Below are 27,473 nucleotides of genomic sequence, written 5' to 3'. Positions count from 1 at the left end.
AGAAGGGTGACTGTAAATTTCCAACCTGCAGCCCATCTATCTCCTACCTCAAAATCTGTATTAAAAAGCCAGTGTAAAAGAAATCAGTTTACTTCATAGGAACAGCTTAATAACATCAGTTACAGCACGTTTTGTCAATACCAAAATCCACTTAGGCCCAACGTCAGTGTAGCAAGGTGGAAGAAATTATTGCACACTATAGAGCTCTGATTACAAAGCTGGGAATCTGCCTGCAGTGCAGGAGACCGGGGTTCAATCCCTGGGTGGGGAAGATCCCCTGGAGAAGGGAATGGCAACCCACCCCAGTATTCTTGCCTGGAGAATCCCATGGACAGAGGAACCTGGCCGGCTGCAGTCTGTGGGGTTGCAGAGTTGGAAACGACTGATCGACTAACACACACATAAAGCTGTGATGCATTTTACGAAAATCTACGAAGACCAAGAGAAGTGTAGTCTAATACAAGAAATGACTGCAGATAAACGGAGAGCGTGGTTGTTCCAAAGGACCTTGGTCCCAACGTAACCTGTAACCTAGGTCACCGCCTCAGCTTCCATCACTCATTATTTCGGCCTTTGGATTAGAAAGGTACAGGACTTCAGCCCCACAGCAGTGAAGGGAAAGCAGGGAGACCGTGTGTAGAAGTGATCTGAACTCCCTGATGGAGGGACCACCAGTCGAAAAGCCAGCACTGGCTTGGGGAGAGGGACTGTACAAGAGGTTGCCCCAGCATCTTTTGTGCGCCTCACTCTTCCGGCTCAGACACCTCCGAAATCCCGACTTTGGGGACCAGAAGCCTGGAGGAGGTGGGGTGTGTCCACAGGGGAATCCCTGAGAAAAGGGGAGAGGTGCACACAGCGGGGGTAGCCGGTGCCCAGTCCTAGGGGTCCGTTTAACAGTGAGAAAGGGGGCGGGGGCGGCTGGGGGGCAGCGGAGAGGAGGGGCGAGGCGCCATCGCCCGGCCCCCTCCCCTCCCCTCCCCTCGGGTCCGCTCCCCTCCTCTTCCCTCGGCGATCGGGCATCCGGGCGCATCCCGCCGAGGCCCGGCTGCTTCTGGGAGAGGCGCCAGCTGGTCGTTGCGCCGGTCCCCTGACCGAGCAGTAACGGCGACCTGAGAGGCCGAGCGGATGTGGTTCGGGCCTGCGGTGAGGTAAGGGCAGAGGGGATGGCGCGGGAAGTCAGAAGGGGGCGCCGGGCTTGAATCCGGCCCCTCGCAGATCCCCACAGCGGGAAGCCACCTCTCCCTACCCCCGCTGCCCGACCTCGAGGCGCGGCAGCTGAGAGAGTAGCCCCTGGGGCGAGAGCCCCGCCCGGGGCCGCTGGCTTAGGCGTCTCTGCGCGTGCGCAAGTCCTCCTGCGAGGCCTGGGCGCGGGGCTCGGGGGCTACACTCTTGCAACGTATAAGGGCCCAGGTGTCGGCGCGCCTGCGCACAGCCGCGGGCGGTGGCAGGGCGCGCAGCCCTGGGATCATATCCCGACCCAGGTCTCGGACCGAGGCGGCGTGAGGTGCGCATGCGTGAGTCGCTGGCGGAAGTGGCGCGGCCCCGCGAGGGTCGCGTGTGGCGTCTCGCCAGGGCTAGTCACCTGGCTGGAGACTTCTCCTTAGGCCAGAGCGGGTGAGGCAACTGCCTCGGGGCTTCGCCTTCCTTTCCCGCTCTCCGCACCCCTTTGAGGCTGCGGTTTTCGTTTCCGTCACCTCAACCCTCGGTTGCGGTCCTGTACCTCTCTCTATTTCCCCCAGCTTCCGGGTCCGAACCGGCGCGCTAAACTCACTTTGCCTTCAACATTCGGTCCTGATGTCAAGAGATAGCACAGGAAGTCTGACTAAAAGCTAGGCCAGGCTGTTTGGGAACTGCTGTGGGGGGATGGGGAGAAATAGCCTTCAGTCTTTATTTTAAGCTGGAAGATACTTGCCCTGGAAGCAGAGATTTTTTTGAGATGCTGAAAACTTTCCAAGTGCTCCGCCCAGGTGGAGAAAGAACTTCCTGCTTGGAGTTGGAAGGCGAGTTCAAAGGGAGCTTTTTGCTTTTTGTTCTGTGGGAAATTACATAATATGTCTGGACAGTTCGAGTCCAGGACTGTAACAACCCATGTCGAAGAACTGACTGGTGGTACTGCGCTTGGCGACTTAATCTTTGTTAGAGCTGAGTAAAAGGGAGTAGAGTTCTCAAACTGCTTTGCCACGAAGATCTTTCCCCCAGACTAGGAAGTGACAGTCACTGTTTGATGTTTATTGAGCCTCCTAGCTTTGCACCTTTCTAGTACTACGTTCCTACTTGGCTTTGCACATTCCTGGGCAGTGGTGCTTAAGTCAGATTCTGCCACTCTAGTGGCAGTTCTTGGAATGATTTTTAACAATATTGCTGTGTGCCTTGTAATCTGATATGATGTGCTGATACAGCTATTTGGAGGCTGGAATAGAAGCATTTACTATCAGAGAATCTGAGTACTCTAGGTGAAATGTAATCTCTCTTTTTCAGGGAGTTAGGCAATATACACGTTATTAAGTGTGGGTAAAAGCTTCCCAGGTGGCGCTGGTGGTAAAGAATCCATGTGCCCATGCAGGAGACCTTAGAGACCCTGGTTTCATATCTGGGTGGGCAAGATCCCCTGGAAAAGGAAATGACAGTCCACTCCAGGATCCTTGCCTGGAGAATCCCATGGAAGGAGGAGCCTGGTTGGCTACAGTCCATAGGGTCGCAGAGTCTGACAGGACTGAAGGGACTTAGCACCCACGCACGCAAAAGTAATGGAATACCACATTCTTGCACACTCCACTCCTTCCCCACAGGACTTACTGTTGTTTCCGCACTTACCAGCCCGCCTCCACCCTCAGCCGTGTGCATTTCCTCCATGCTCAAAGTTCGCTTAACCCCTCTACCCAAATCTGCATGGCACCCAACTTCATTAAGATCTCAAATTAATTGCCATTACTTCAGAGGTGACTACCTCATCTAAAAAGGCACTTCTGTCACTCTCCATCCCCTTAGGCTTTTTTTTTTTTTTTTTTAATCCTCTATTTGGCTTTGTAGCACTTATCACTGTCTGATACTATGGATTTGTATGTGTATGCACTGTCTCCCCCATAATTGCAGCTCAGTAGATTTTTTTTTTTTTTTTAAACATTTGTTTATTAGTTTGTCTGCCCTGGGTCTTGGTTGTGGCACTCCGGATCTTCTGTCTTTGTTGCTGCATGTGAGATCTTTAGTTGCGGAATGGATCTCTTAGTGGAAGCTTGTGAGATCTAGTTCCCTGACCAAGGATGGAACGTGGGCCCCCTTCATTGAGAGCTTGGAATCTTAGCCACTGGACCACTAGGGAAGTCCCAGTAGATTTTGTTAACTGTGCACATGAAATTGGTATTTAGCTCTAGAATATTTTATACTGAAGTTGCAAGGTAGATTCATTCATTCATTCAAAAAACATTTTCTGAGTGACTAGTTTGTATAAGATTGTCTTAGGTGTTTAGAGTAAGTCAGTGAACAAAATAGACAAAGATCTCTTTCCTCTGGAGCTTAAATTCTAGCAGAGAATGATTAACAACAAACATATTTAATTATTTATTGTGCTAGAAAATTGTAAGTGCTCTAAAAAAATGAAAAGAGAGGAGAGAAAGGGAAGTGAGATTTAGATGTGGGTTGCAATTTTAAACAGCGTGGTTTTGGTAAGTCTGAAGGATAAACTGAAGGTGATATTCATGGTGGAAACCTGGTTTTTAGAATTGAATTATCTTTCTGGGAAAACTTTTTTTCCCCACCATTCTCTACTGTGTGTTTCATGGGACCCCCACAGCATTCCATTATGGCTAATGTAACTGTCCTTTGTAGTAGATAGGTGAAAAAATGTCTTTTCCAAAAAGTTCACAATATTCATGCTTTTACAGTTTAATGCAGCACATCAGATGAAGAGACTGGGCTCTTGAATGGATAAGATGAGCCAAACGAATACTAAAGATGGGTAGAGGAAAAATGTGTATTCTCTTCACATTTTACTGCACTTTGCAATTGTTTCTTGATGTCCCTCTGACTATGGATGACCAGGTGAAGTTGTTTTGTATGAGTAGTCATTGATTTTCTTTATTTGAAACAGTTGAAGAGTCACCTGGTATGACATCATGCTTTAAGGTACTAAATTATTGCTCTTAGAGGTTTCTGAATAAACCAGACAATCCTGGCCAAATTGCAGTCCATAATTAAAGGATGCTTAGAGAAAGAGGCTGATGGAGAGGAACAGTTTTAGAAAGTGAAGTGTTTTTCCCTCTGGGTCCTTTACTTAAGTGGATTACAAACACTGTGTTTAAACATCAAAAGCTATTAATCTAAAACTGTAAATGTAGAGTACCCAAGGGATTTGCTGATGACTCTAGGAGTTTGTCATATTTAATTTTGGATTTATCACATGGCTAAAGTGAAATTAAAATGCGCCTAGGATGCTGTTACCTTTGAGGTTTTCTGAAATTGACTTCCTGTAAATCAGAATTGACCAGGAAAGATTTGAGAATCTCTTTGAAGGGGAATGGAATTATGGAATGGAATGGAATGGAATGATCAGGGTTGCAGTGTGACATCAGGGACTCCTATTCAAAGCTAAACATGGAGGGCTGAATGAGGATTTTTTTTTTTTTTAAAGTATGTTTGCTTGTTTGTTTTTGGCTGCACAGATCTTCACTGTTGCACAGGGGCTATTCTTTGTTACAGTGCTCAGGCTTCTCTCAGAAGCTGTGGCTTCTCTTGCTAGGCACACAGGCTTCAGTAGTTGTGACACACAGGCTGAGTTGCCCCGTGGCATGTGGGATCTTCCCGGACCAGGGATCGAACCTGTGTCCGCTGCATTGGCAAGTGGATTCTTAACCACTGGGCCTCCAGAGAAGCCCTAAATGAGGATATTTACTTAAAAGGAGCAGATAAACTTCCCTCTCTGAAAGGGATATTCATAGTGTCCTTCAATGGAAGACTGGTAGGATCCTCCTTGCCTTCATTATTCAGAAGGAACATTTATCTGATTCACATGGCGAGCTCATCTTAACATGAAAGTTTCCAGGGAATTTAAGACAATAGTTTTTTTCAGCATTAATCTGACATTTGGAGTGTGCCTTTTATATGTCTCAGCCTTGCTGATCTAACCTGACCTCATATCTAGTATGTATATGTCCCCAAGGAAGACATTTTGAGCTGACATGTACCAGTGGGTGATAGTATGTGAGTAAATCATTAATTGTGACCACATTATAATATATTCTGTATTATGCTGAGTGTATTTGATTGAACAATGGGAATTGCAAATGGAAATGAGCCAAGGCCAAAAGGGGCTACCATGTTGAATTTACATTGTGGGGCAGAGATCTTTAACAGAATGCTATTTAATAGCCATGTTAAGGGCTTAAAAAAATTGTATTAGATCTATAAAGATCTAAATTTCAAACGTATTTGCAAATATCTCAAGTACCTGTTCATTTTAGCTAGTGTGTGAAAGTGAAAGTGTTAGTTGCTCAGTTGTGTCTGACTCTGCAACCCCATGGACTGTAGCCCGCCAGGCTCCTCTTTCCATGGAATTCTCCAAAGCAAGAATGCTGGAGTGGTAGCCATTCCCTTCTCCAGGAGGTCTTCCTGACCCAGAGATCAAACCCAGGTCTCCTATATTGGGGGCAGGTTCTTTACTGTCTTGAGCCACAATCTAAAAATATTTGTATAGTTTATGTTGATGATTTTTCAAATTTGAAAGTGACACTTTTGCTGTGCTTGTCTGAAAAGATCAATGCTGATGAGCTCCCTAATCTCTTCCAACTAAATGCAACTTTGCTTTGGACTGGAGATCTGCTTCATCACTCTTAGTGAAATTTGGAAACTGTTTACAATGGAATCATTAAAATGGCAACTATGTTTCTGTTTCATAAGTCATTTTGCTGTTTATCATAAACATGTGGCAATACCATTCCCTCTGAAGTTGTGCTTTGGTTTTAGTTGGGCTTTTAGTTTTTCAGTCTTGTCCATCCTGTCTATAATTGACCCACTTTAGTTGGCAGTTTTATAGGGAGGGATCTTACTGTCATTTGTCATTGATTTATGACAGCTGGCAAGGGATAATTGGGATCATGTTTAATTATCTTATATTACATTTATGCATGTAATATAAATGCATAGAATATAAATGACAGAAATGGTATGGACCTAACAGAAGCAAAAGATATTAAGAAGAGGTGGCAAGAATACACAGAAGAACTGTATAAAAAAGATCTTCACAACGCAGGTAATCACGATGGTGTGATCACTCACCTAGAGCCAGACATCCTGGAATGTGAAGTCAAGTGGGCCTTAGGAAGCATCACTACAAACAAAGCTAGTGGAGGTGACAGAATTCCAGTTGAGCTATTTCAAATCCTAAAGGATGATGTTATGAAGGTGCTGCACTCAATATATCAGCAAATTTGGAAAACAGCAGTGGCCACAGGACTGGAAAAGATCAGTTTTCGTTCCAGTCCCAAAGAAAGGCAATGCCAAAGAATGCTCAAACTACTGCACAATTGCACTCATCTCACACGCTAATAAAGTAATGCTCAAAATTCTCCAAGCCAGGCTTCAGAAATACGTGAACCGTGAACTTCCAGATGTTCAAGCTGGTTTTAGAAAAGGAAGAGGAACCAGAGATCAAATTGCCAACATCCGATGGATCATCGAAAAAGCAAGAGAGTTCCAGAAAAACATCTATTTCTGCTTTATTGACTATGCCAAAGCCTTCAACTTTGTGTGGATCACAATAAACTGGAAAATTCTGAAAGAGATGGGAATTCGAGACCACCTGACCTGCCTCTTGGGAAACCTGTATGCAGGTCAGGAAGCAACAATTAGAACTGGACATGGACCAACAGACTGGTTCCCGTAGGAAAAGGAGTATGTCAAGGCTGTATATTGTCACCCTGCTTATTTAACTTCTATGCAGAGTACATCATGAGAAACGCTGGGCTGGAAGAAGCACAAGCTGGAATCAAGATTGCCAGGAGAAATATCAATAACCTCAGATATGCAATGACACCACCCCTATGGCAGAAAGTGAAGAGGAACTAAAAAGCCTCTTGATGAAAGTGAAAGAGGAGAGTGAAAAAGTTGGCTTAAAGCTTAACATCCAGAAAACTAAGATCATGGCATCTGGTCCCATCACTTCAAGGGAAATAGATGGGGAGACAGTGGAAACTGTGTCAGACTTTATTTTGGGGGGCTCCAAAATCACTGCAGATGGTGACTGCAGCCATGAAATGAAAAGACGCTGACTCCTTGGAAGGAGAGTTATGACCAACCTAGACAGCATATTAAAAAGCAGAGACATTACTTTGTCAACAAAGGTCCGTCTAGTCAAGGCTATGGTTTTTCCAGTGGTCATGTATGGATGTGAGAGTTGGACTATAAAGAAAGCTGAGTGCCGAAGAATTTATGCTTTTGAACTATGGTGTTGGAGAAGACTCTTGAGAGTCCCTTGGACTGCAAGGAGATCCACCAGTCCATCCTAAAGGAGATCAGTCCTGGGTGTTCACTGGAAGGACGGATGCTGAAGCTGAAACTCCAGTACTTTGGCCACCTGATGCAAAGAGCTGACTCATTTGAAAAGACCCTGATGCTGAGAAAGATTGAGGTCAGGAGGAGAAGGGAACGACAGAGGAGAAGATGGTTGGATGGCGTCAGTGACTCAATGGACATGGGTTTGGGTAAACTCCGGGAGTTGGTGGTGGACAGGGAGTTCTGGCATGCTGCGGTTCATGGGGTCGCAAAGAGTCGGACATGACTGAGCGACTGAACTGAACAGAACATTTATGCATATTTATGTTATTTCTGACTTTCAGATGACATACCATTTAAGGGCTCAGGTGAGCATGAAGGTGGGCACCATCATTACCCCGTTGACGTTTACTTAGTCTGGAGCTCATTAACACACTGATACTGTAAGCTGTATGCTGGTGTCCTAAAAGACGTTGGTTTTCCTTCATGCCCTGTGTCTTTGATTATAAAAGCCTCATCAGCTGTGTTGCCCAGATGGGCAAATTTGCTGAAAAAGCATTAAGTGTTGTATTGCAAGAAAACTTTTTTATATATTAAGTTTCTCAAGCATAGCTTTAGAGTTGATTTCATACTGTGAAGTTGAATTTTGAAAATACACGACACTGGGCTTACTCTTAGTCGTGTCTGACCCTTTGTGACCTGATGGACTTCTCCATGGAATTCTCCAGGCCAGAATATTGGAGTGGGTAGCCTTTCCCCACTCCAGGGGATCTTCCCAACCCAGGGATCGAACCAGGATCTCCTGCATTGTTGGCGGATTCTTTACCAAGGGAGCTTTGAGCCTTTCTCTGCAAAAAAACAATTTTCTTTTTTTTAAATTTTTCCTCTGGGATCACTTCTAGAGAACAGATACCAGCATTTAGGAGCTTCTAATTAATTGCACAATAACAATTTATATGGAAAGTGCATTCTCTCATGGACAGTGTGTCTAGTTTATTAGTGCTTAAGGTCCATGCTTACTACTGGGTTGGAGTAATATTGACACAGGCAGCTATGAGCTGGATATCCTTTTGCTCCATGTTTTGGGTTTTTTTTTTTTTTTTTTTACATATTTGCTTTCAATTTAGTGCCTGCTGCAGGCACTAAATCAATATTTGTTGAATGAATTAGGCAAATGAGTGTCCATTTATCAGTTGAACTCATTAGGTCAGAGGTATTATCAAGTAATATGATACATTGCCATATTAACAAACACTGAATAATTCTGATTACCAGTAATAACATGTAGAGATTGCTTATTATATGCTTTGTACAGAGAAATGAATTATTTGATCTGTTCTTCAAGAGGATTAGGAATGGGTATGTTTATTGTGTTCAGTTACTGAAAGACTGTCCTCTTGTCCACTGACCTTCAACCGTGTTATTATTAAAAGTACAGATAAAACTCTCAAAATACAGTATGTACAAAAAGGAGTTATCTGTCCCATACAGGGATAGTTTAGAAACATACAAGTTTAAAAAAAAAAAAAAAAGAAATATACAAGTTTAGAGAAACAGCCAAAGTAGGAAATGTCATGCAAAAGATTACCTTAGTTGATATATATTTGGTTTTGAGAGTTACTCTTGTGGGAATTCGCTGGTGGTCCAGTAGTTAGGACTCTGTGCTTCTACTGCAGGGGCCACAGGTTCAATTCCTGGTCAGGGAGCTACGATCCCACGTGCCACGTGGTGTGGTGGGAAAAAAGAAAATTGCTCTTACTAAAACTTGGAACATTGGCTCTTGAGTATCTTGTTTGGAGCCTCTGAAGGCAGATGTCAGTGGCAGGAGCTTCTGGCTGGAAAAGGTACTTATTCTTCCATTTCTTTTTGTATTGCAAGGCAAAATATCAGTATATTAAAATTCCATAATAACATTGTTCTTTCATTACATTTCAACAAAATGAGGAAATGCATAAGAAACTATTTTTCAAAGCACAAGGCACTTTTTAAGTTGAGTAATTAAGTAAATACATGAGCCAAGTTATGTATCCCAAAATATATGTAAGGAAAAACAGTAAAGCAACATATATTATGGGTATCATGTGGGATGATCTTAGGCCGTAACACTGTCACTGTGAAGAAGAGCTTCCCAATACAAATGCCAGCCTCTGCCCTGGGTCTCCCTCCTGTGCAGAAAAGGGGGAAATTTGTAAGCAGAGTAAGACCAGAAGTGAAATCACATTCTAATGCACTTTTTTTCTACTTCAGATTCTTCTTCCCTGGCATTTAAGATACTCTCTTTTTTCTATGTTATTGAGTTGTTATCTTCCTGTTCTATTGGTAGAATTTTATCTTACTGATGATGAAAGAAATTGTGGTTTATGAGTTGTCAGTATCAAGCCTTTATTAAATTCTTATGTTCACGGTAAAGGCAGTATTAGAATGGTGTTATTCTGATTCTACAATTTTGTTTTCCTTACTATTGGGTAACCTTATCCTTCCTTTGTACTCAGATGATTAATTTAACTTAAGATTAAAATCATGAAAATTCTCTTGTCAATTGGAAAAACCAAATTACACTAATTCATTGATAGAATTACATGGCAAATTTTGCCTTTGGCATTACCTCTGGTGTGAACTTTCTTATGAAAACATTTCCATCAAAGTCCAGCCATGGGTATGTCAGTATCCATCACACAATAAGATAGTATTGTTTTCTGCATGTTTTAAAACATATATATATACACATATATATATACATATATATATATATATATATAAACGTAGACCAAAATATTATATATAATTATAATTATTATATATATATATATAATAGTTTGGTCTATGTCTATCTCCCCCCACTAGACAGTAAGAACTCTGGGACCAAGTACTTTGTTTTGTTCACTGCTCTGTCTTGCATGCCTAAAATATTGTCTGGCATTTAGATGCTCAGTAAATACATATTAAATGAATGGGCCTACTCCAGAGGTAGGTACAATTATTATTATCTTTTTTGTAGCTAGAAGTGGTCACTGCTTTAAAATTACATAACCAATATTTGAGGGAGCTGGGCTTCTAGGTCAGGTCACTTTGGATCCAAAATCCAAGTCCTGAACAATTATACTACATAGTCTCAGAGTCTGGGAGGTTAAACTCACATAGATAATCATACAACTGTGCCATTAAAATGACTAAATGTGAGAATACAAATCAATTCACTGCTTTTGGAGAAAAATCTGTCAACAATCCCCGAATCTGAAACTTACAACCCCTCTTCTAATCAAATAATCAATCATGAGAAAAAAATGTTATCTGGTACTTCCCTGGTGGTCCAGTGGCTAAGACTCCACATTTCCAGTGCAAGGGGCCTGGGTTCAATCCCTGGTCAGGGAACTAGATCCCATATGCCACAACTAAGAGTTTACACACTGCAACTGAAGATCCCACATGCCCCGAGGAAGATCAAAGACCCCGCGTACTGCAACTAAGACTGGACACAGCCAAATAAATAAATGAATGAATATTTTTAAAGATATAAAAATAAAGTTTAAAAAATTGTTGTCTTAAAAAAAAAACTATCAAATAGTGTATCATATGCATCATTCTATGACAGTGATTTTTGATCAGAATTGTTTTGGAGACTTATCTGTGTTGATTCTGGATAATTTATTTTAATTGTTGGGTAGTATGCACGATTTGTAACTTTTGTTGATGGAGCCTGTTGATCAGTTGTATCCACTATTTCTAATGTTTTGCTATTGCAAACAATTTTGTATATGCTCTAGAGTTCCATCTAGGCTAATGTTTTCCAAGACATGACTTATTAATGATCTTGAAGTTATCTTAGTGGGCTGAAACCAATGTTGAAAAATTAAATAGAAAAGGATAAATTAGGGTATGAGTAGAATTGTTGTCTAGTCGCTAAGTTGTATCCGACTCTTTGTGACCCCGTGAACTGCAGCATGCCAGACTTCCCTGTCCTTCACTATCTCCTGGAGTCCTTCACTATCTCCCAGGTAGAATAGAATAATGTAAAATAGAAAAAACAAATAGGAAAGAGGATATCCCTTAGTATCTCATGTAGCAAGGGTAAGAATTATTTTGTGAAACTTTTTTTTCAGGTACATATATGTATCAAAAAAGCTTGAAAGATACTGCTCTGGTCTAAATATTGTTGAGTTGCTCTAAAAGTGATTGTAACAGTTTACATTCCTTCCAGTAATATGAGGAAAATGTGCCTTTTGATCTGCATCCTCACAAACATTGTGTATTATCCCCTTTAATTTTGCAGATCTGATTGGTGAGTTCTGTCTCATTGTGATTACATTTCCATGATACCTTTTGTGGATATATTTGTTAATTTCTTCTGTGAATTGCCTCTATCCTTTTTCCATTTCTAAATTGGATTGTTTGTCTTTCTTTTTCTGCTTTTAGGTATTCTTTATATATTATGGATACAAATTATTTGCCAGCTATCATTTATGTATATTGAAAATATCTTTTCCCACTCTGTGGCATGTTTTTCCTTTTGTTCATTTTGTCTTTTATAATGCCAAAGTTTTAAGCTTTAGTGTGGCAAAATTTAACAGTCTTTTCTTTGTGGTTTGTGCTTTTGTGTCTCAGTTAAGAAATCTTTCTCTGCCTTGAGGTCATAAAGATACTTTCTATACCTTCTTCAAAAATTTGAAAATTTTGCTTTTTCCCTTTTCCAGATGATTTCCCTTGCAGTTTTTATGTTGAAATACTATAGATTAAACTTTAAGTATCTTTTGTTCAGTTTCAGTGTCCATATTGTTGCAGCCTTGTCCCCAAACTTATAATATCTGAAAGTTATATTTTATAATATTAATTCTTTTTATAATTGAACACCTCTGCTGCTGACTTTCTAATAGTAAATTTAGCTGATACAATTTTAAAACTATATTTTTCTCAGATAAATACTGGCTTTTTGAAGCCAGTGGTATGTTCTGTGCAAGATGGTATGCTCTTTTTCTTTTCTATTTTTCTGTAATAGAATTTATTTATGTATTTCTATTTTCAGTCACATTAACCTTACTGTAGAAGACAACTTCACAACGATCTAGAAGGAACGGGATTAAAGATGACTGAATACTGGGCTCCAGAAAGTTAAAACAATCAGGTACAAACATTTTTGGAGGGGATATTCCCAACCAGTCAGTACAAAATGAAATCATCTGGAATATACACAGGAAAACTTAAAATATCCCTGCAGTACAGGGGAAAGTCCAAGCTCAAGGGCATTGAAATGAATCCTGGCTCCAACCCTGACTGGCTGCTGAATGTTGGTCAAAGTATTGAAATATGTCTGTTAAACAGAGGTAATGATGATATCTGTTTCTTCTGGCTATTATAAAGATTAAATGAGATAAGGCAGTTAGTGTTTGGCAATAATTTGGGTAACTATTTATTTTAACTATTATTATTGCTCCTGTTATTTAGAATTCATGTTTATCACATCATCGATGTGGTAGTCTATATGTGTATTAGTGGATTTTTAAGATGTATATGTTGGTATATTACTGTAACATTGTTATTAATAATAGCCCGGTGAAATCATACAGATAACAAGATGAGATGATTATAATCCTCACATATATTCCACAAACTGTATTCCTCAGGTAGTGTAAACTAGGGAAGCTAGTTTTCTCTGTTATATTTGTGTCACATCGGAATAATGTTAAAAAACCAACCAGGGAATTCCCCGGTGGTCCAGTGGTTGGGACTCCACACACTGCCTTGGGTGTGGGTCCAACCCCTGACTGGGGACCTAAGATACTGTAATATGCAGCAAGACCAGAAAAAAGAAAAACAAAAACCATTTTCCACAGTGCCACAGATTTTGACATTTTTTTCATAGTACTGCATAATAGTAACTAATTGTGAACCATTTTTAAATCTTCAAAGGCATTCTGACAAAAATGAAGTGATATTAATAATATATTTACTGTTGATTGAATCTTACTGACTGTTATTTTTTTGAGTATGGTAATGTTCATCTGCCATACATGTAATTATGTCTTAACCTGATTAGTCAAATAAATGGAATGACCTGTTTTACACCATTCCAATTTTTAAAGAGTTAAGATAGTTGCAATTAATCAAAGACACTGAAAAGAGCTATTTATTTTGTTTCCTTGAACACCCAGGATATGGTGGTGTTTAAAATTTTCTATTAGCTGATATAGAGTACTTTTTGGGATACATTGTTAGGTTAAAAAAAATAGATTGCAAAAGAGTATGTAAAGTATGCTATTTTTTGCATAAGGAGGAATTGGGAAATAAAAACACATAAATATATATACTTATTTTGCAAAAAGAAACAGAGAAATAAAGCAGAAACCAGTGAAATTAGTTATTTACAGTGGTGGAGGAATGTGGTGGGGAAACAAAACAAACCCCAGGATTACTGTGGAGTGATCTCAGCATATTAGCAGGATTTCCTTCTACTAGGAACAAAGGTGTCCCGAAGTTCAGCAAGAGGCAGTCGCTTCTCTAGTTAGATTCCATTTCCTTCTCTTGTTTCTTTTTTTTGCCTTTGAATTCCCTTCCTCTACTCCTCTCCTTTCTTTTCCCTCTCCTATCTTTTTATCTTTTATTCCAATAAACTGGGGACAGCTATGGAAAAGATCTTTCCAGTTAGGATGAGGCAGAAGGAGAAGAAATTCCAGTATAGACTGTCTGCAGTCAACAAAAGGCTGTATTCAAAAGATGCTTTCAACAAGTATCTTATGTTTTCCTCTGAGCCGTGTGTTGTGGTGGTAATAGCAGTGACTGGGTCATGATCCCCTCCTTCTTTTTTCTTTTTTCTTATAACTTATCTATTTATTTTTGGCTCTGCTGGATCTTTGTTGCTGAACAGGCTTTTCTCTAGTGCGGAGAGCAGGGGATACTCTCTAGTTTCATGTGTGGGCTCCGGATCCCCTCTCTTAAAGATCTTGCAGATTAATAGAGAAGACAGATGATATAGGAGTAACTGCCACATGAAATGATTTTTCCCATATTGGCAGCCAGATCAAATTTTAGAAATTTATAAGTGAGGAAAGTCTAATTGATCCTTTTCTCAACAAGTTTATTTTTTCCAAACATTAGAAGTAATGATTTGTGTTGATTGCCATAGTTTGAGTAACTATTATTCTGAAGGTATCATTTATTATTCCCTATATGCTAAGAGACCTTTTTACAGCTGAAGAAAACAGAATTTTACCAGTATCCTCAAGTGAATATAAAACATTAAGTACACTGTTAAGAGTTAGCCTTATTTTGATGATTGCTTTTATCTATTGCTAGGCTCTAACTGCTTGTAGGTAACATCAAGTAAGATGTTCTGATGTTAGCACTTGAATTCTGGGTTTTATTTGAGTAAATAGAAGCCAATGTGGTAAATCAGAGTATTAACATTGTTTGACATGATTACATTAAATTGCTTTTGGGGGGAGAAGTGAAAGTGAAAGAAGTGAAGTCGCTCAGTCGTGTCTGGCTCTTTGCGACCCCATAGACTGTAGCCTACCAGGCTCCTCCATCCATGGGATTTTCCAGGCAAGAGTACTGGAGTGGGTTGCCATTTCCTTCTCCAGAGGATCTTCCCAACCCAGGGATCGAACCTGGGTCTCTCACATTGTAGGCAGACGCTTGAGAGAATATTTATTCCTATTTATTTTCAGTGATGATTGTGTAACAATTTAACCAGAGTCCAGACATCCTGCATATTTTGTGACAGGGCTGCTTCTGCTGTTACTTGTATGTGGTAGAAGGTAGTCATTGTGGAGACAGTTAATTAAGGCAAGAACATTCAGTGCGATGGCTACATGCTTGGTGGCTGTTTTTTCAGATTTTTTGTTAAGGTCTAAGGTAACACAGTCACATTTGTTCATTCATCCTTTCGTCCTTTTCGTTCATTCATTTTTTTCCCTACTTAGCAAATCATATACTCTTCAGTGAAGCTGAGAATTGATAGGTCTGCTCTTCACAGTGATTTGGAACTTTCCAGTCCCAGAGGAAGTTTGACCAAGGTCCAAAATTTATTTTTTCTCATCTCTAGGAAGTGAACTCTGAAATGAAAATTTTCTACTCATTCCCTAGTAGATGTTTATCTTCTACTAGGGAATATACTAGGGAATATCCTGGGATTATTTTTCACATCTCTGCTGAAGGAGTCTCATCAGAGAACAACAGTTAAAACATTTTTTATGTTTTATAGATGTTAACACCCATGCCCCAAACTTAATTCCCTTCACTATATTTGAACTTAGCTTCTTTTCTCTGTTAACTAGAAAAGTGAAAGTCACTCAGTCATGTGTGACTCTTTGCGACCCCATGGACTGTACAGTCCATGGAATTCTCCAGGCCAGAATACTGGAGTGGGTAGCCTTTCTCTTCTCCAGGGGTTCTTCCCAACCCAGGGATCAAAGCCAGGTCTCCCACGTTGCAGGCGGATTCCTTACCAACTGAGGTGTCAGGGAACCGTTAATTAGAAGTAAAGTAATTTTAACCTGCCCAGTTTCACTCGACACATGGTATCCTGATTTTACCACATACTTTTTCCTCAGGGACTACACAGAACCATGGAAGACTATGTGGAAGATGACCCTTTCCTTCTCTATACTCTCTATGGAAAAAGTGGCAAGGTTAGAAAAATCATGCCCATGGAGCATGTATTTTCTGTCATGTAAAAGAAAGTTTGTCAAACATCTATTGGTCATTCAATAGGAAGATCAATGAGATAGTCTCTTTTCTTTGCGAGGCTCACAGTGTAGTGGCTAAGATGCTGGCAGGTCACTGTTGTGGGTGTAGAGAATGCCTGGGGGCCAGCAGGGGATGTGGGATTGTCTGAGGGTTAGAGGAGGGGTTCCCAGAGGTGGTGACGTTTGAGCTGGATGAAGAGGAGGCCACCCCCACTTCCACAGATAACGCTGTTCAGTCGCTCAGTCGAGTCCGACTGTTTATAACCCCTTGGACTGTGGCCCACCAGGCTCCTCTGTCCATGGGATTCTCCAGGCAAGAATCCTGGAGTGGGTTGCCATGTCCTCCTCCAGGGGATCTTCCTGATGCAGGGGTCGAACTCGCGTCTCCTGCGTTGGCAGGTGGCTTCTCTGCTGAATCCCCAGGGAAGCCCTCCACAGACAATGCTGTCCTACAGAAGGGTCTGGGTTGAGCAACGTTGCTCCACTGCCAGAGATTTAAAAAAAAATTCAAAATGGTTAATCTTCGATGACACATCCTTAATTCATCGCAAGTATTCTTTGTTTCATTTCTGTCACATCCAAACATTACAGTCAACCAGCTTAACTCTGGTCAGTGTCCCAACTGACGTTGGAAGTTTCACACCTTTCAGCAGGCACATCCATCTCCATCTTGTGTTAATTTTATTAAATTTATGAAATATCTCTTCAGTGTTAACAGCTTAATATTAACTGCCACCATTAACTTTCATTTTTCTGTTTTCCACTCTTTAGAGAATAAAATGTAGTCAAAATGTCGTAAAAGACGTAAATCAGTATCACAGCCGGCATAGTGTGCAAGACAGCACTGTGAACCATAGACAGCACCCTGAGCCATAGCATTGCTGTGCGCTGACTTCACATGCTAGTTTGTGAGCTCCTGTCAGAGAGTAGCTTGAAAAGCAGTCTACAGAACCTGAAAGTCTTACACAATGTTCATAGACGATTTCTTTGTTGTTTTCTGGGAACAGATTTGGTGAAATAACAGGCTCACAGCCTTAGCAATGAAATTACTTTATTACATGGTGTTATGCTGCCAGGAAATCCTTAAAGGGTGAGGTATCCGCTGTTATTTTTGAAGGATTTTTTTTTTTTTTTTGACCATGCCTGCTATGTAATCTTAATTCTATTTCTATATGCTGTATTGTAAATTGAATTGTGGAAACTTAATACTTGTCCATAGTTAAGTATCATAATCCACTTGGTTCTTCATATGCATGCAGGAGCAGAGTTAATATGGAGAGCACACACTCAAAGGAATAATAAAATGCATTTTGGTATCTAACTTTATGGAGATGTATTTCCTTAATTATGTTCTCCTTGAGCTAATATTAAAATTTCACCACTTTGCCTTTCCAAACAGATGCCCGTGAAAGATGAAAGAGGTGACCTGGATGTGAGCAAAGTAGTGAAGGTGAGCTGGCCTAGGGTTAATTCTCACCTGTGTTGGTGAGTTGTGTGGGAAAAGGAGGGTCCAGGCCAAGATGCAGATTCCGGGGACATGATCTTAATGATGTAAATGTCAAACTTTCATGCCCTTGTAGTGTATTTTTCCACTACAGATTTTTTAATTGCCCACTCTTGGCAATTCAGCCAGTCCCTAACTTAACAGTTCAACCAGTCCCTAACTTAACAGTTGGGCCCAGAGGTGGTTGGGTGCCTTCTGCAGAGATGCCTGCTGTCATGCAGGTTGGCCGTGGTGTGATTGAGGCTCCTAAAATGTGTGGATCCTTACGTACACTCTTACTGTATACAGTGTATGTGTGCATGTGTGTTAAGTCACTTTAGTCGTGTCTGACTCTGTGCGATCCTATGGGCTGCAGCCTGAAGTATGTGTGTGTATGCGTATATATACACACACAGGGTATACATATATGCTGTATATGTATACAATATATACAGTGTATGTCACTATATATGCTCATGATTATGCCAGACAGAAGAATGTATTTTTCTTCAAAGAACAAAGATGCTCAATTCCTTGAGAGTAATATTAAACATTTACTTCAGAAAAGTATTTTTAAAAAGTGTATTTTATAAATGAAGTCATCAGTTCTCTATGAAAAAGTTTCCCCACAGAATTAGAAAAAAATGAAATTTTGATGACTCATCTCTAGCAGCCAGCCTTCTGGCAGAGATTTAAAAAGCAATATTCACACTTGTGTTGTGTTTAGGTTATGTTGTAGTTACTTGTTTTCTATTAAATTGTGAGCTCCGTGAAGGTAATAACTAGGTATTACTTTTGTCTTGGTATCTGAAACTTGGTAAATGTTCATTGATACCATCAGACCCAATGTTCTCTCACCCAGTAGCCTTCTTTACCAAATGTACCACTGCAGGTGATGTCACAGACCCACACACTGGAATCCTGTTGGTCAGTAGAGTTATGGCTTGGGTACCATAGGTTTTGTAGAGGTGGGCCAGGAGGAAAGCTCAGAACTAATGATTTGTAGATTAAGGAGCTGGCTGGATTGACAGCCAGATTCTAGGCACCTAAGAAACCACTTGATTTTGTAGCAATCAAAATCCAAAAATCTGCTTGAAAGGAAAAAATAAGGTAGCAGTCAGTCACTGTATATTACTTACGTAATATGTAATATGTCACCATCTGTCCTGTTCTTGGGAAGACAACCCATGGTGGGCATTGCCTTGTTCACTAAAAACTTCATGAGCACAGCAGCCCAGGCCTTACAAATGTGAGCAAACACTGGGTCTGCCAGGAGTGTCACTTTTTATGTGAACTTTTTACTCAGCAACAAATGATGTGTGGAAAGAAATCTGGTCCATCCACTCAGAAGCTAGTGATGTTGGAGGATTTCTTAGTCCCTCTGACCCTCAGGCTCCTCCCAGGTAAAATGAGGACAGCACTGTGTGTGTCCTTCACTTGGGAAGATGAGAAATATCAATAATATGTCAGAACCCCTTTAACTAGCACATTAGCATGTCTCCATGAAATATTCATGCCAAATCCCAAACATTGTTCCTTCTGAAAATTAAAGACTTAAAAGGGAAAAAACATTAAAATGAACCACTCATAGTAAATAAGACTCCTTCCTAGTATAAGGAGGTGGGTAATTTAAAGTAGAAGCTTAGACACAAAGCTGACATAACAAGGTTCTGTCATTAGCGCCACAGGGGTCCCAAAGATGATAGGAGACATCCCTGTCCAGACAGGATCTTGCAGTTTGAGTGGCATAGTGGGGAGCAGTGGCCAGATTTGGCACTAGGGGAGGCTCTGCCACTCATGAGAGCGATGCTGCTAGCATTGACAAACTGCTTCTCCTCTGTATTGGTTTCTTCACATGAGTTTCCTCCCTGACAAAGCACCACAATTCAGGTGGTGTAAAACAGCAGAAATCTATTCTCTGACGGTTCTGGGGGCTTGAAGTCTGAAATCACGGTGTCGGAAGGGCCACGTTCTCTGAAGTCTCAAGGGAAGAAGTCCTCCAGCCTCCTCCCACCTTCTGCTGGCTCCTGGCACTCCTTGGTGTTCCGGGACTGTAGCTGTATCGCTCTAGTCTCTGCCTCTGTCTTCACATGGCCTTCTTCACTGTGTGTCTTCACGTAGTTAACTTTACGTGTCACCGTGAGTGGGCCCCTAGTGCCCAGGTTAAACATCATCTCTGGTTGTGTCTGTGAGGGTGTTTCCAGATGAGAATAGCACTTGAATTGGCGGACTTAGTAAATGGGTTGCCCTTCTCAGTGTGAGCCAGTTTCCTCCAGTGTATTGACAACCTGAATGGAACAGAAGGCAGAGGAAGGAAGAATTCATCCTTTTCTCCCTGCCTCCCTCCCTGATGTATCTGGGAGATCTCATTTCATCCTCTGCCCTTGGGCTGGGGTTTACATCACTTTCTCCTCTGGTTCTCAGGCCTTTGGACTTGGGTTGAATTATGTCACCAGCTTTCCTGGGTCTTCAGTTTGCAAATGCAGATATAGGACTTCTTTTTTTTTTTTAGATATAGGACTTCTGCACCTCCATAATCTTGTGAGCCAAGTCCTTATAATAAATTAATTAATTAATTTCCCCTGACTCCTTTAGCTAGTCTGATCTTCTCTCTACTAGAACATATATCTGGTAAGATGGACTTAATATCTGATAGAAAAGACAGGCCTTAGAAAATTCTTTATCCCTTTAAAGGTACATTAAGCTAGAGTATAGTGATTATTGGGGCTTCCTGGGTGGCTCAGGTGGTATAGAATCCGCCCGCAATGCAGGAGACCCTCATTCGATTCCTAGATTGGGAAGTTCCCCTGGGGAAGGGACAGGCTACCCACTCCAGTATTCTTGGGCTTCCCAGGTGACTCAGACAGTAAAGAAAACGCCTGCGTTGCGGGAGATTGGGTTTGATTCCTGGGTTAGGAAAATCCCTTCGAGGAGGGCATGGCAACCCACTCCGGTATTCTTGCCTGGAGAATCCCCATGGACCGAGAAGCCTGGTGGGCTACAGTCCATAGCGTCGCAAAGAGTCAGACACGATTGAGCGGCTAAGCATAGCACAGGACATGGTGATTATTGCGGGAAATGCCATTTGATAGGCATGTTGGCCATTATGTAATCTTAGTGTAATAATCTTAAACATTTTTGGAAGTTGAAAAGTATGTAAGTGTATATATTTCCAGGATAACAAATAAGTGAAGAAGGGAATGGCAGTCCACTCCAGTATTCTTGCCTGGAGAATCCCATGGACAGAGGAGCCTGAAGGACTACAGTCCATGGGGTCACACAGTGTCAGACATGACTGAAGTGACTTTCCACACAGCAAATAAGTAAAAGCTGTCTTTAAAGAAGCTTTATCATGTCCACCTTGAATGCTCTTAAGGGAGTGTGGGTGCTTGTAACCTCATTGGATGTTGTGCTGGGTTTGATTGTATCCCCCTCCAAATTCATACGTTAAAATCCTAACCCCCAAAGGTAATGGTTTTAACATTAGAAGGCGGGGCCTTTAGAAGTTGCTTAAGTCATGAGGGGAGAAACTTCATGAATGGAATTAGTGCTTTATAAAAGCGGCTCCAGAGATACCCCCAGCCCTTCCGCCACATGAGGACATAGTGAGAAGACACGGGCTCTGAACTAGGAAGGGCACTTTCATCAGAACACAGTCATGTCAGTGCCTTGATCTCAGACTTCCCAGTCTCCAGAACAGTAAAATATAAATTTTTGTTGTTTATAAGCCACTCATTCTATGATATTTTGGTTTAGCAGCCCAAAGGAACTAAGACACATCATTATTCTGGAAGGTGACCTTATTTGGAAATGGGGTCACTGCACATGTAAATCATTTAGTTAAGATGAGGTCATGAGGGTGACCTAACCCAGTATGACTGGTGTCTTTATAAAAGGGGGAAAATTTAGACACAGAGAGAGACAGACTTGGGGAAGATGATATGAAAGACACTGGAGAATTCAGCCCTCTGCAGGCCTTAGGGAGAGGGCTGATAGATCTTCCCCTCACAACCCTTAGAAGGAACCAAACCAGCTGATACCTTGACTTTGAACTTAGCCTCTAGAACTGTGAGACAATAAAGTCCTGTTGTTTAAGTCCCTCAGTTTGTGTACTTTGTTACAGCAGTCATAGCAAGCATATGCACATACTTTCTGGGTGTTTCTTCCTACCAGCCCCCGGATCTGAGTGGGTGCCTGAGGGAACCCACCAACTGCTCCAACTGAATGGTTAGAACTGACCCATGAACTGGAACTTCTGGACATATTCCTTGGTGTCACCTTTGGCACTGTCCTTTCCCAAGGGCTTCTTTTGCTAAGACTCAGGCAGCTGATGAAATAGCAGTCTTCCCTCTTTTTTCCTGCTTTTACCCCCCAGCCGATTTTCCAAAGCTACGTTTAAGACATAACTGCCACCGAAAGTGCTTGCCAGGCATTCAGCGCCCACCCCCCCCACCCCCCCAGAGTTCAGCCTTGGATGGTTCCAGTGTCTTTGAGGAAAATTAATAGGTGATATCTGATTCTATCCTGGGCCTCTGGCTCTTGGTTGTGGTGAGAACGGTCCGAAGTGGTCGAACCTGTAAAGGCAATTCCCCTAAATAGATAGTGTGCACACCAGTGCACACTCTTAAACAGAAGGGGGCAGAGAAATGAAGGGGGCAAAGAAAATGTGTTTTCTATGAATCATTTTTTAAATAATTTTTACAAAATTCTTTTTCAGCCAGTCCAGGCTACTCTGTCATCTTTGAAGATGTTAGATGTGGGAAAGTGGCCAATTTTCTCCCTTTGTTCTGAGGAAGAACTGCAATTAGTTCGTCAGGCCTGTGTCTTTGGCAGTGCCAGCAATGAACTTCTGTATACTACAGTAAATGATGAGGTAATGTTGAAGAAAAAATTTCAGCCACTTATATTTTTAGTAATATGTTTGCTAAATTGAAGATCTTGGGGGAACTAAGGAATTAAGATTAAAAAAAAATGCACAGAGTAAATCCTTATTTATTAAATAATGAAGCAGTTTTACTGTAAGGGGACTATGCCTGTTTTGAATGTAATTACAGGTTTGTCAGAAATAGAACTGCTTGAGCTAACAGTGGTTTTCCCCCACAGATTTTTGTGCTTGGCACAAACTGCTGTGGTTGTTTGGGATTAGGTGATGTCCAGAGCACCATTGAACCTCGGAGACTGGACTCTTTAAGTGGCAAAAAAATCGCCTGCCTCAGCTACGGGAGTGGGCCACACATTGTCCTTGCAACAACAGGTAACCTAGGAACACAGGGTAGAATTTTAGCCATTGCTTCATTTGTTGAGGAGCAACACTGGGACCACCCCTTTCACTGAGAACATACTCTTTGATTGGGCAAGGCTTTCTGGCTCTGCCCTGTGAACTGGTCTATGCTTTGGACTGTATGAAATATGAACATATCTGGATATCAAAGTAAGAAAAGGTAGCCGATGGAATCTAGCAGTTATTGGCACTTTGGTTGTCAGAATGACAGTGCTATAAGCCTACTTTAGAAGTGTAATTATTGTGCATTAGAATGCTGAACCTCACTCTGGACATTTTGAACTTGAGATTCTTGATCTACAAACAGAGAGGTTAAAACTAGATTCTAAGATCCCCTCTAACTCTTAACATTCTGTGATTCTGACATTAAACAATGACTGATGGCTCTAATTGGTGTCAGTAGTATAAGGAATTAAATATTCTCTTGGCTTTTTCATGCATTTAGACTGATAAGACTTTATCATTAAAACATCTTATTGTGTAGTATTAATACATATTCAAAAAAGTTCATGAACTATATATGCACAGTTTTATAAATAATTACAAAGTACGTGTCCATGTTCTGTCACCCAGATCAAGAAATACAATCTTATGATTACCCCCAAAGCCCTGAACATGTATTATACTGCACAATAAGTAATATAATAAAGATTTTAAAAATTAACTTGGTAACCATTTATAAATAAGGAAATTAAGATTCAGAGAAGTTAAATAGCCTTACAGTCTTTTGAATTTCAATCTGGGTTTTTTTTTTCCTCATAGTAGCCTTTTCTCTGTTATTTATCAAAAACCTATCTTCCAGTTATTTTAATTGCATCCATTTAAATTTCATCTTGTTGCTTTGAGGCAGAATGTAGTTTAACTTTCCAAGTGTTTTCTTTTATAAAATGAGTTTTGTGGAATAGGGAAGTTGATTAACTTTCGCATGTGAATTTTTAGTTTCCATTTGTGGAAGTGTGTAATATATATACTTTCATATAATGAATAGTTGTTTTGAAAGTAGGTTATGTTTCTTTTTATTTTCAGAAGGAGAAGTCTTTACCTGGGGTCATAATGCTTACAGTCAGCTGGGTAACGGGACAACTAATGCTGGTCTAGTGCCCTATCATATCTCTACTAATCTGTCGAACAAGCAAGTCATTGAAGTGGCCTGTGGGTCTTACCATTCTTTGGTGCTAACATCTGATGGAGAGGTGAGAATAGTCAGCCTAAATCTCACTGATCATAAGGTTTCAATAAGATTATATAGATTCCTATAGCAGACATGGAAATATGATCATTTAATTAAAATAACCACCAACCTCACATTCATCTTACTCTTGTTAGCAGTTCATAGTCATGGTGTTTATATTATGACATGTACCTGTATGTGGTAAGGATTTGTATGACTGCAAAATGTTGAAGGATGTATTGTTACTTCTCTTCACAAAAAGAAAAATTCCCCAAATGCTAGAAAATATGACTGAGGCAAAGTAGATATTTTATAAAGATTATGTGACATTCGATTATAATTGTTGCTGTTTAGGTAGATAATGCCAATAACCTAATTTTATAAAGTAATATATTTTATGAGAATGCATCCTGTTAAAACCTCCCTGTCTATGTTGTGAGAATTTATGAATATCAAGCACTTGGAGGGCAAAAATGAGGCCAGAAGTGCCACTTGAGACACTCTGTATATTAGCGTGTTTTATTTACTGATTTCTTCTTTCAAATAGGTATTTGCATGGGGTTATAATAACTCTGGGCAGGTAGGGTCTGGATCAACAGCCAATCAGCCGATCCCTCGAAGAGTCACCGGCTGCTTACAGAATAAAGTGGTTGTGAACATAGCCTGCGGGCAGATGTGCTCGATGGCAGTGGTGAACACCGGGGAGGTAAGAAAGGCATTTCATGCGTCGCTTCAAAAAGCCCGTCTACCTTCTCAGTGTTCTGCTGGCCTCACGACAGAGACCATGACTGCTTTTTGGCTTTTGTGGGCATCGAGTCTCTTGTTTTCTCTCAGGTCTTTGTCTGGGGCTACAATGGAAACGGGCAGCTGGGACTCGGCAGCAGTGGCAACCAGCCAACCCCCTGCAGGGTTGCAGCTCTCCAAGGCATTCGTGTCCAGCGGGTATGTCCCCTGTGGGTTTACATGTGCCTGTTTTTAAATCTATGGTGGCAGACATACCAGTGTACTAAAAAAAGGTCAGTCGTCTTAGCAGGATAAAAAGTTGAAGTAGAGGTTAAAGTTGTTTTCCTGAATTTAGCTGTAATATTTATCAGAAAATTTTTATCTCCAATGCACTCTCACACGTAGCTCTTGGAATGTAAACTTTTATTGTCTTTTCCAAGGAAGCTTTGGCAGTTTGTATCAAGAGCATTAAAAATATTCACCCGCTTTGATCTGTAATTCTGCTCTTAGGGCATATATACTAAGGCACCAAAGAGAAAGTGACTTATAGAAGGTATAGTTCTTAGAGCAGACAAAACAGAAAAAGAATGAAAGAAAAAGAAAACAATGGTAAATAATAGATGTAGCATAATTTATCCAATCAGACAGTAAGTTAATGGTTAAATAAGTGATACTGAATCTATATGAACAGAAATGATGCTTACAAAGGATTTTAATAGTGCTGTATGCTCTGTTTAGTAAAAAGATACAGGACTACTTATACAGTATGATCATTTTTAAAAAAGCCTTCAATGTATATTTCTATATTTTTTTATAAATAAACAATCCTGACCTTAAGATGACTTTCATAATTATATTTTTCTATATCTTTTTCACATTGAATTTATGTTTTACTTTCATAATAAAAAGAGAAAGTAGTTCTTGAAAAAGAGAAGAGTCTATTTCTTATTCCTTTCACACACTTTGATCTCTGTGAGCATGATGAATGCCACAGTAAAGGTGGCTAAACTGGACTCTTGTCACTGCAGGACTCATGTTGATCTCAGTGCAGTTTTCACCACACGTGGGGCCTAAACTACATCTGGAGGGGTGTTGGCTGACTTTAATGCCTGCCTCTCTGGCTACCGTTGCCCCTTTTGCATTTTTGATTCTTAACCTATCTTGTGGAAAGCATGTTTCGCTCTGTTTGCAGGCCTGAGTGGATTTGGTTTTTCTCTTTTCAGGTTGCCTGTGGCTATGCACACACTTTAGTATTAACAGATGAAGGTCAAGTGTATGCTTGGGGCGCAAATTCTTACGGCCAGTTGGGTACTGGCAATAAAAGTAACCAGTCCTACCCTACCCCTGTCGTTCTGGAAAAGGACAGGTAATATGTGTATTTTCAAAATGAATTCAGTGTTCTTCAGTGATAAAACAAAACTGAGGCATGATACAGAATTATGGGCAATTTATTGCTAGTATTAGAGTATTCCTGAACAAGACCATTCATTCCTTTTTAAAATTAGCTTTAGAATTTGGGGGAAGGTTGAGTGTATGTTAAATATTCTATTTTAGTCACCCATATTTCATCTATACCTGTAATAGTTACTCTATACAAACTACAATGACTAAACCTCCAACAGCTCTTCGGCATTATTCTTTTCACTCAGAAATTTCCTTTCCCCCCCATTCCCATTGTTCTCTATTTCACATTCTTAAGGAGTTAATAACATTTGAGGTCTGTCTTCTGTGGTTTAGGAAGATGAAAGTACCTCCGATGGGAGTATAATGCCATTCACCCAGCTACGTATCAGATTTGCCAGTTGAAAAGGGTAGGGCTGTTTTTCATGACCTCAGCTCCTAGGCTCTCACTATGAGGAAGAGCAAATGGTTATAAAATTAGAACGTAGTTTTGTGCACTTGTGTGCACGGTTGTGTACTGAAGTGAAAGTCGCTCAGTCGTGTCTGACTCTTTGCAGCCCCATGGGACTGTGGCCTGCCAGGCCTGTCTGTCCGTGGAATTCTCCAGGCCAGAATGCTAGTGCGGGTAGCTGTTCCCTGCTCCAGGGGATCTTCCCAGCCCAGGAATCAAACCCAGGTTTCCTGCACTGCAGGTGGATTCTTTCCCACCTGAGCCACCTGGGAAGCCCAAGAACACTGGCGTGGGTGGTCTGTCCCTTTTACAGAGGATCTACCAACCCAGGAATTGAACCGCAAGGTTGTGATAAGTGATTAGCATAACCCCAGAGTTTTTTTCCCCAAATTATCCCACTATTTTTGAAGGTCTCTTGAACTTCTCAAACATGGCCTTATCACTCCCTTTTCACTCTTCATTTCTTGACACAGAAGCATGGAACACGAACATTTCATTATCTTTTCTGTTAAACCAGGGTTGACATCATAGAAATCAGTATTGCTATTTTCATTTTTAGTGTACATATAAATTTCTATGATATCTGATTTTTAAATATATGGATAAGTTATTTTGCATTTGTATGTAGTTCTTTTCTGTATTTCTGTCAGAATATTTAACAGTGAAAATGAAGAACCAGTCATTTTCAGTCCCTTGATTTTCATTTGAGTATTGACCTCCCCACCCGCCACTGATCTTATAGTAAGACCCTAGACTCCTTAAGAACTGGGGATGATGGAGAAGGAAATGGCAAGCCA

At 40.8% G+C, this 27,473-nt stretch overlaps 1 protein-coding gene across 14 annotated transcripts in view; it reads left to right on the top strand.

Annotated features, from left to right (window-relative positions):
- RCBTB2 (RCC1 and BTB domain containing protein 2) overlaps positions 1-27,473 on the top strand; it is a 61,921-nt gene that overhangs the window by 17,735 nt on the left and 16,713 nt on the right. Inside the window, exons 1-11 of one of the 14 annotated variants that reach the window (XM_043477821.1) lie at positions 892-1,148; positions 12,506-12,604; positions 16,032-16,109; positions 17,174-17,256; positions 17,566-17,616; positions 22,367-22,522; positions 22,753-22,903; positions 23,957-24,123; positions 24,649-24,807; positions 24,936-25,043; positions 26,048-26,190. In XM_043477821.1, coding sequence (XP_043333756.1) covers positions 17,566-17,616; positions 22,367-22,522; positions 22,753-22,903; positions 23,957-24,123; positions 24,649-24,807; positions 24,936-25,043; positions 26,048-26,190 — 935 coding nt within the window. In that variant the 5' untranslated portion in view covers positions 892-1,148; positions 12,506-12,604; positions 16,032-16,109; positions 17,174-17,256. Of the gene's footprint in view, positions 1-890; positions 1,149-1,282; positions 1,615-1,935; positions 2,001-12,505; positions 12,605-16,031; positions 16,110-17,173; positions 17,257-17,565; positions 17,617-22,366; positions 22,523-22,752; positions 22,904-23,956; positions 24,124-24,648; positions 24,808-24,935; positions 25,044-26,047; positions 26,191-27,473 lie in introns of those variants that run through there. The other 13 variants (XM_043477812.1, XM_043477813.1, XM_043477814.1 and 10 more) reach the window with 13 other exon arrangements.

This window comes from Cervus canadensis, chromosome 9, assembly GCF_019320065.1.
Source record: "Cervus canadensis isolate Bull #8, Minnesota chromosome 9, ASM1932006v1, whole genome shotgun sequence".
Classification (NCBI taxonomy): domain Eukaryota; kingdom Metazoa; phylum Chordata; class Mammalia; order Artiodactyla; family Cervidae; genus Cervus; species Cervus canadensis.
The sequence above is the reverse complement of the archived record's forward strand: the minus strand, read 5'-3'. Positions and strand labels throughout refer to the sequence as shown.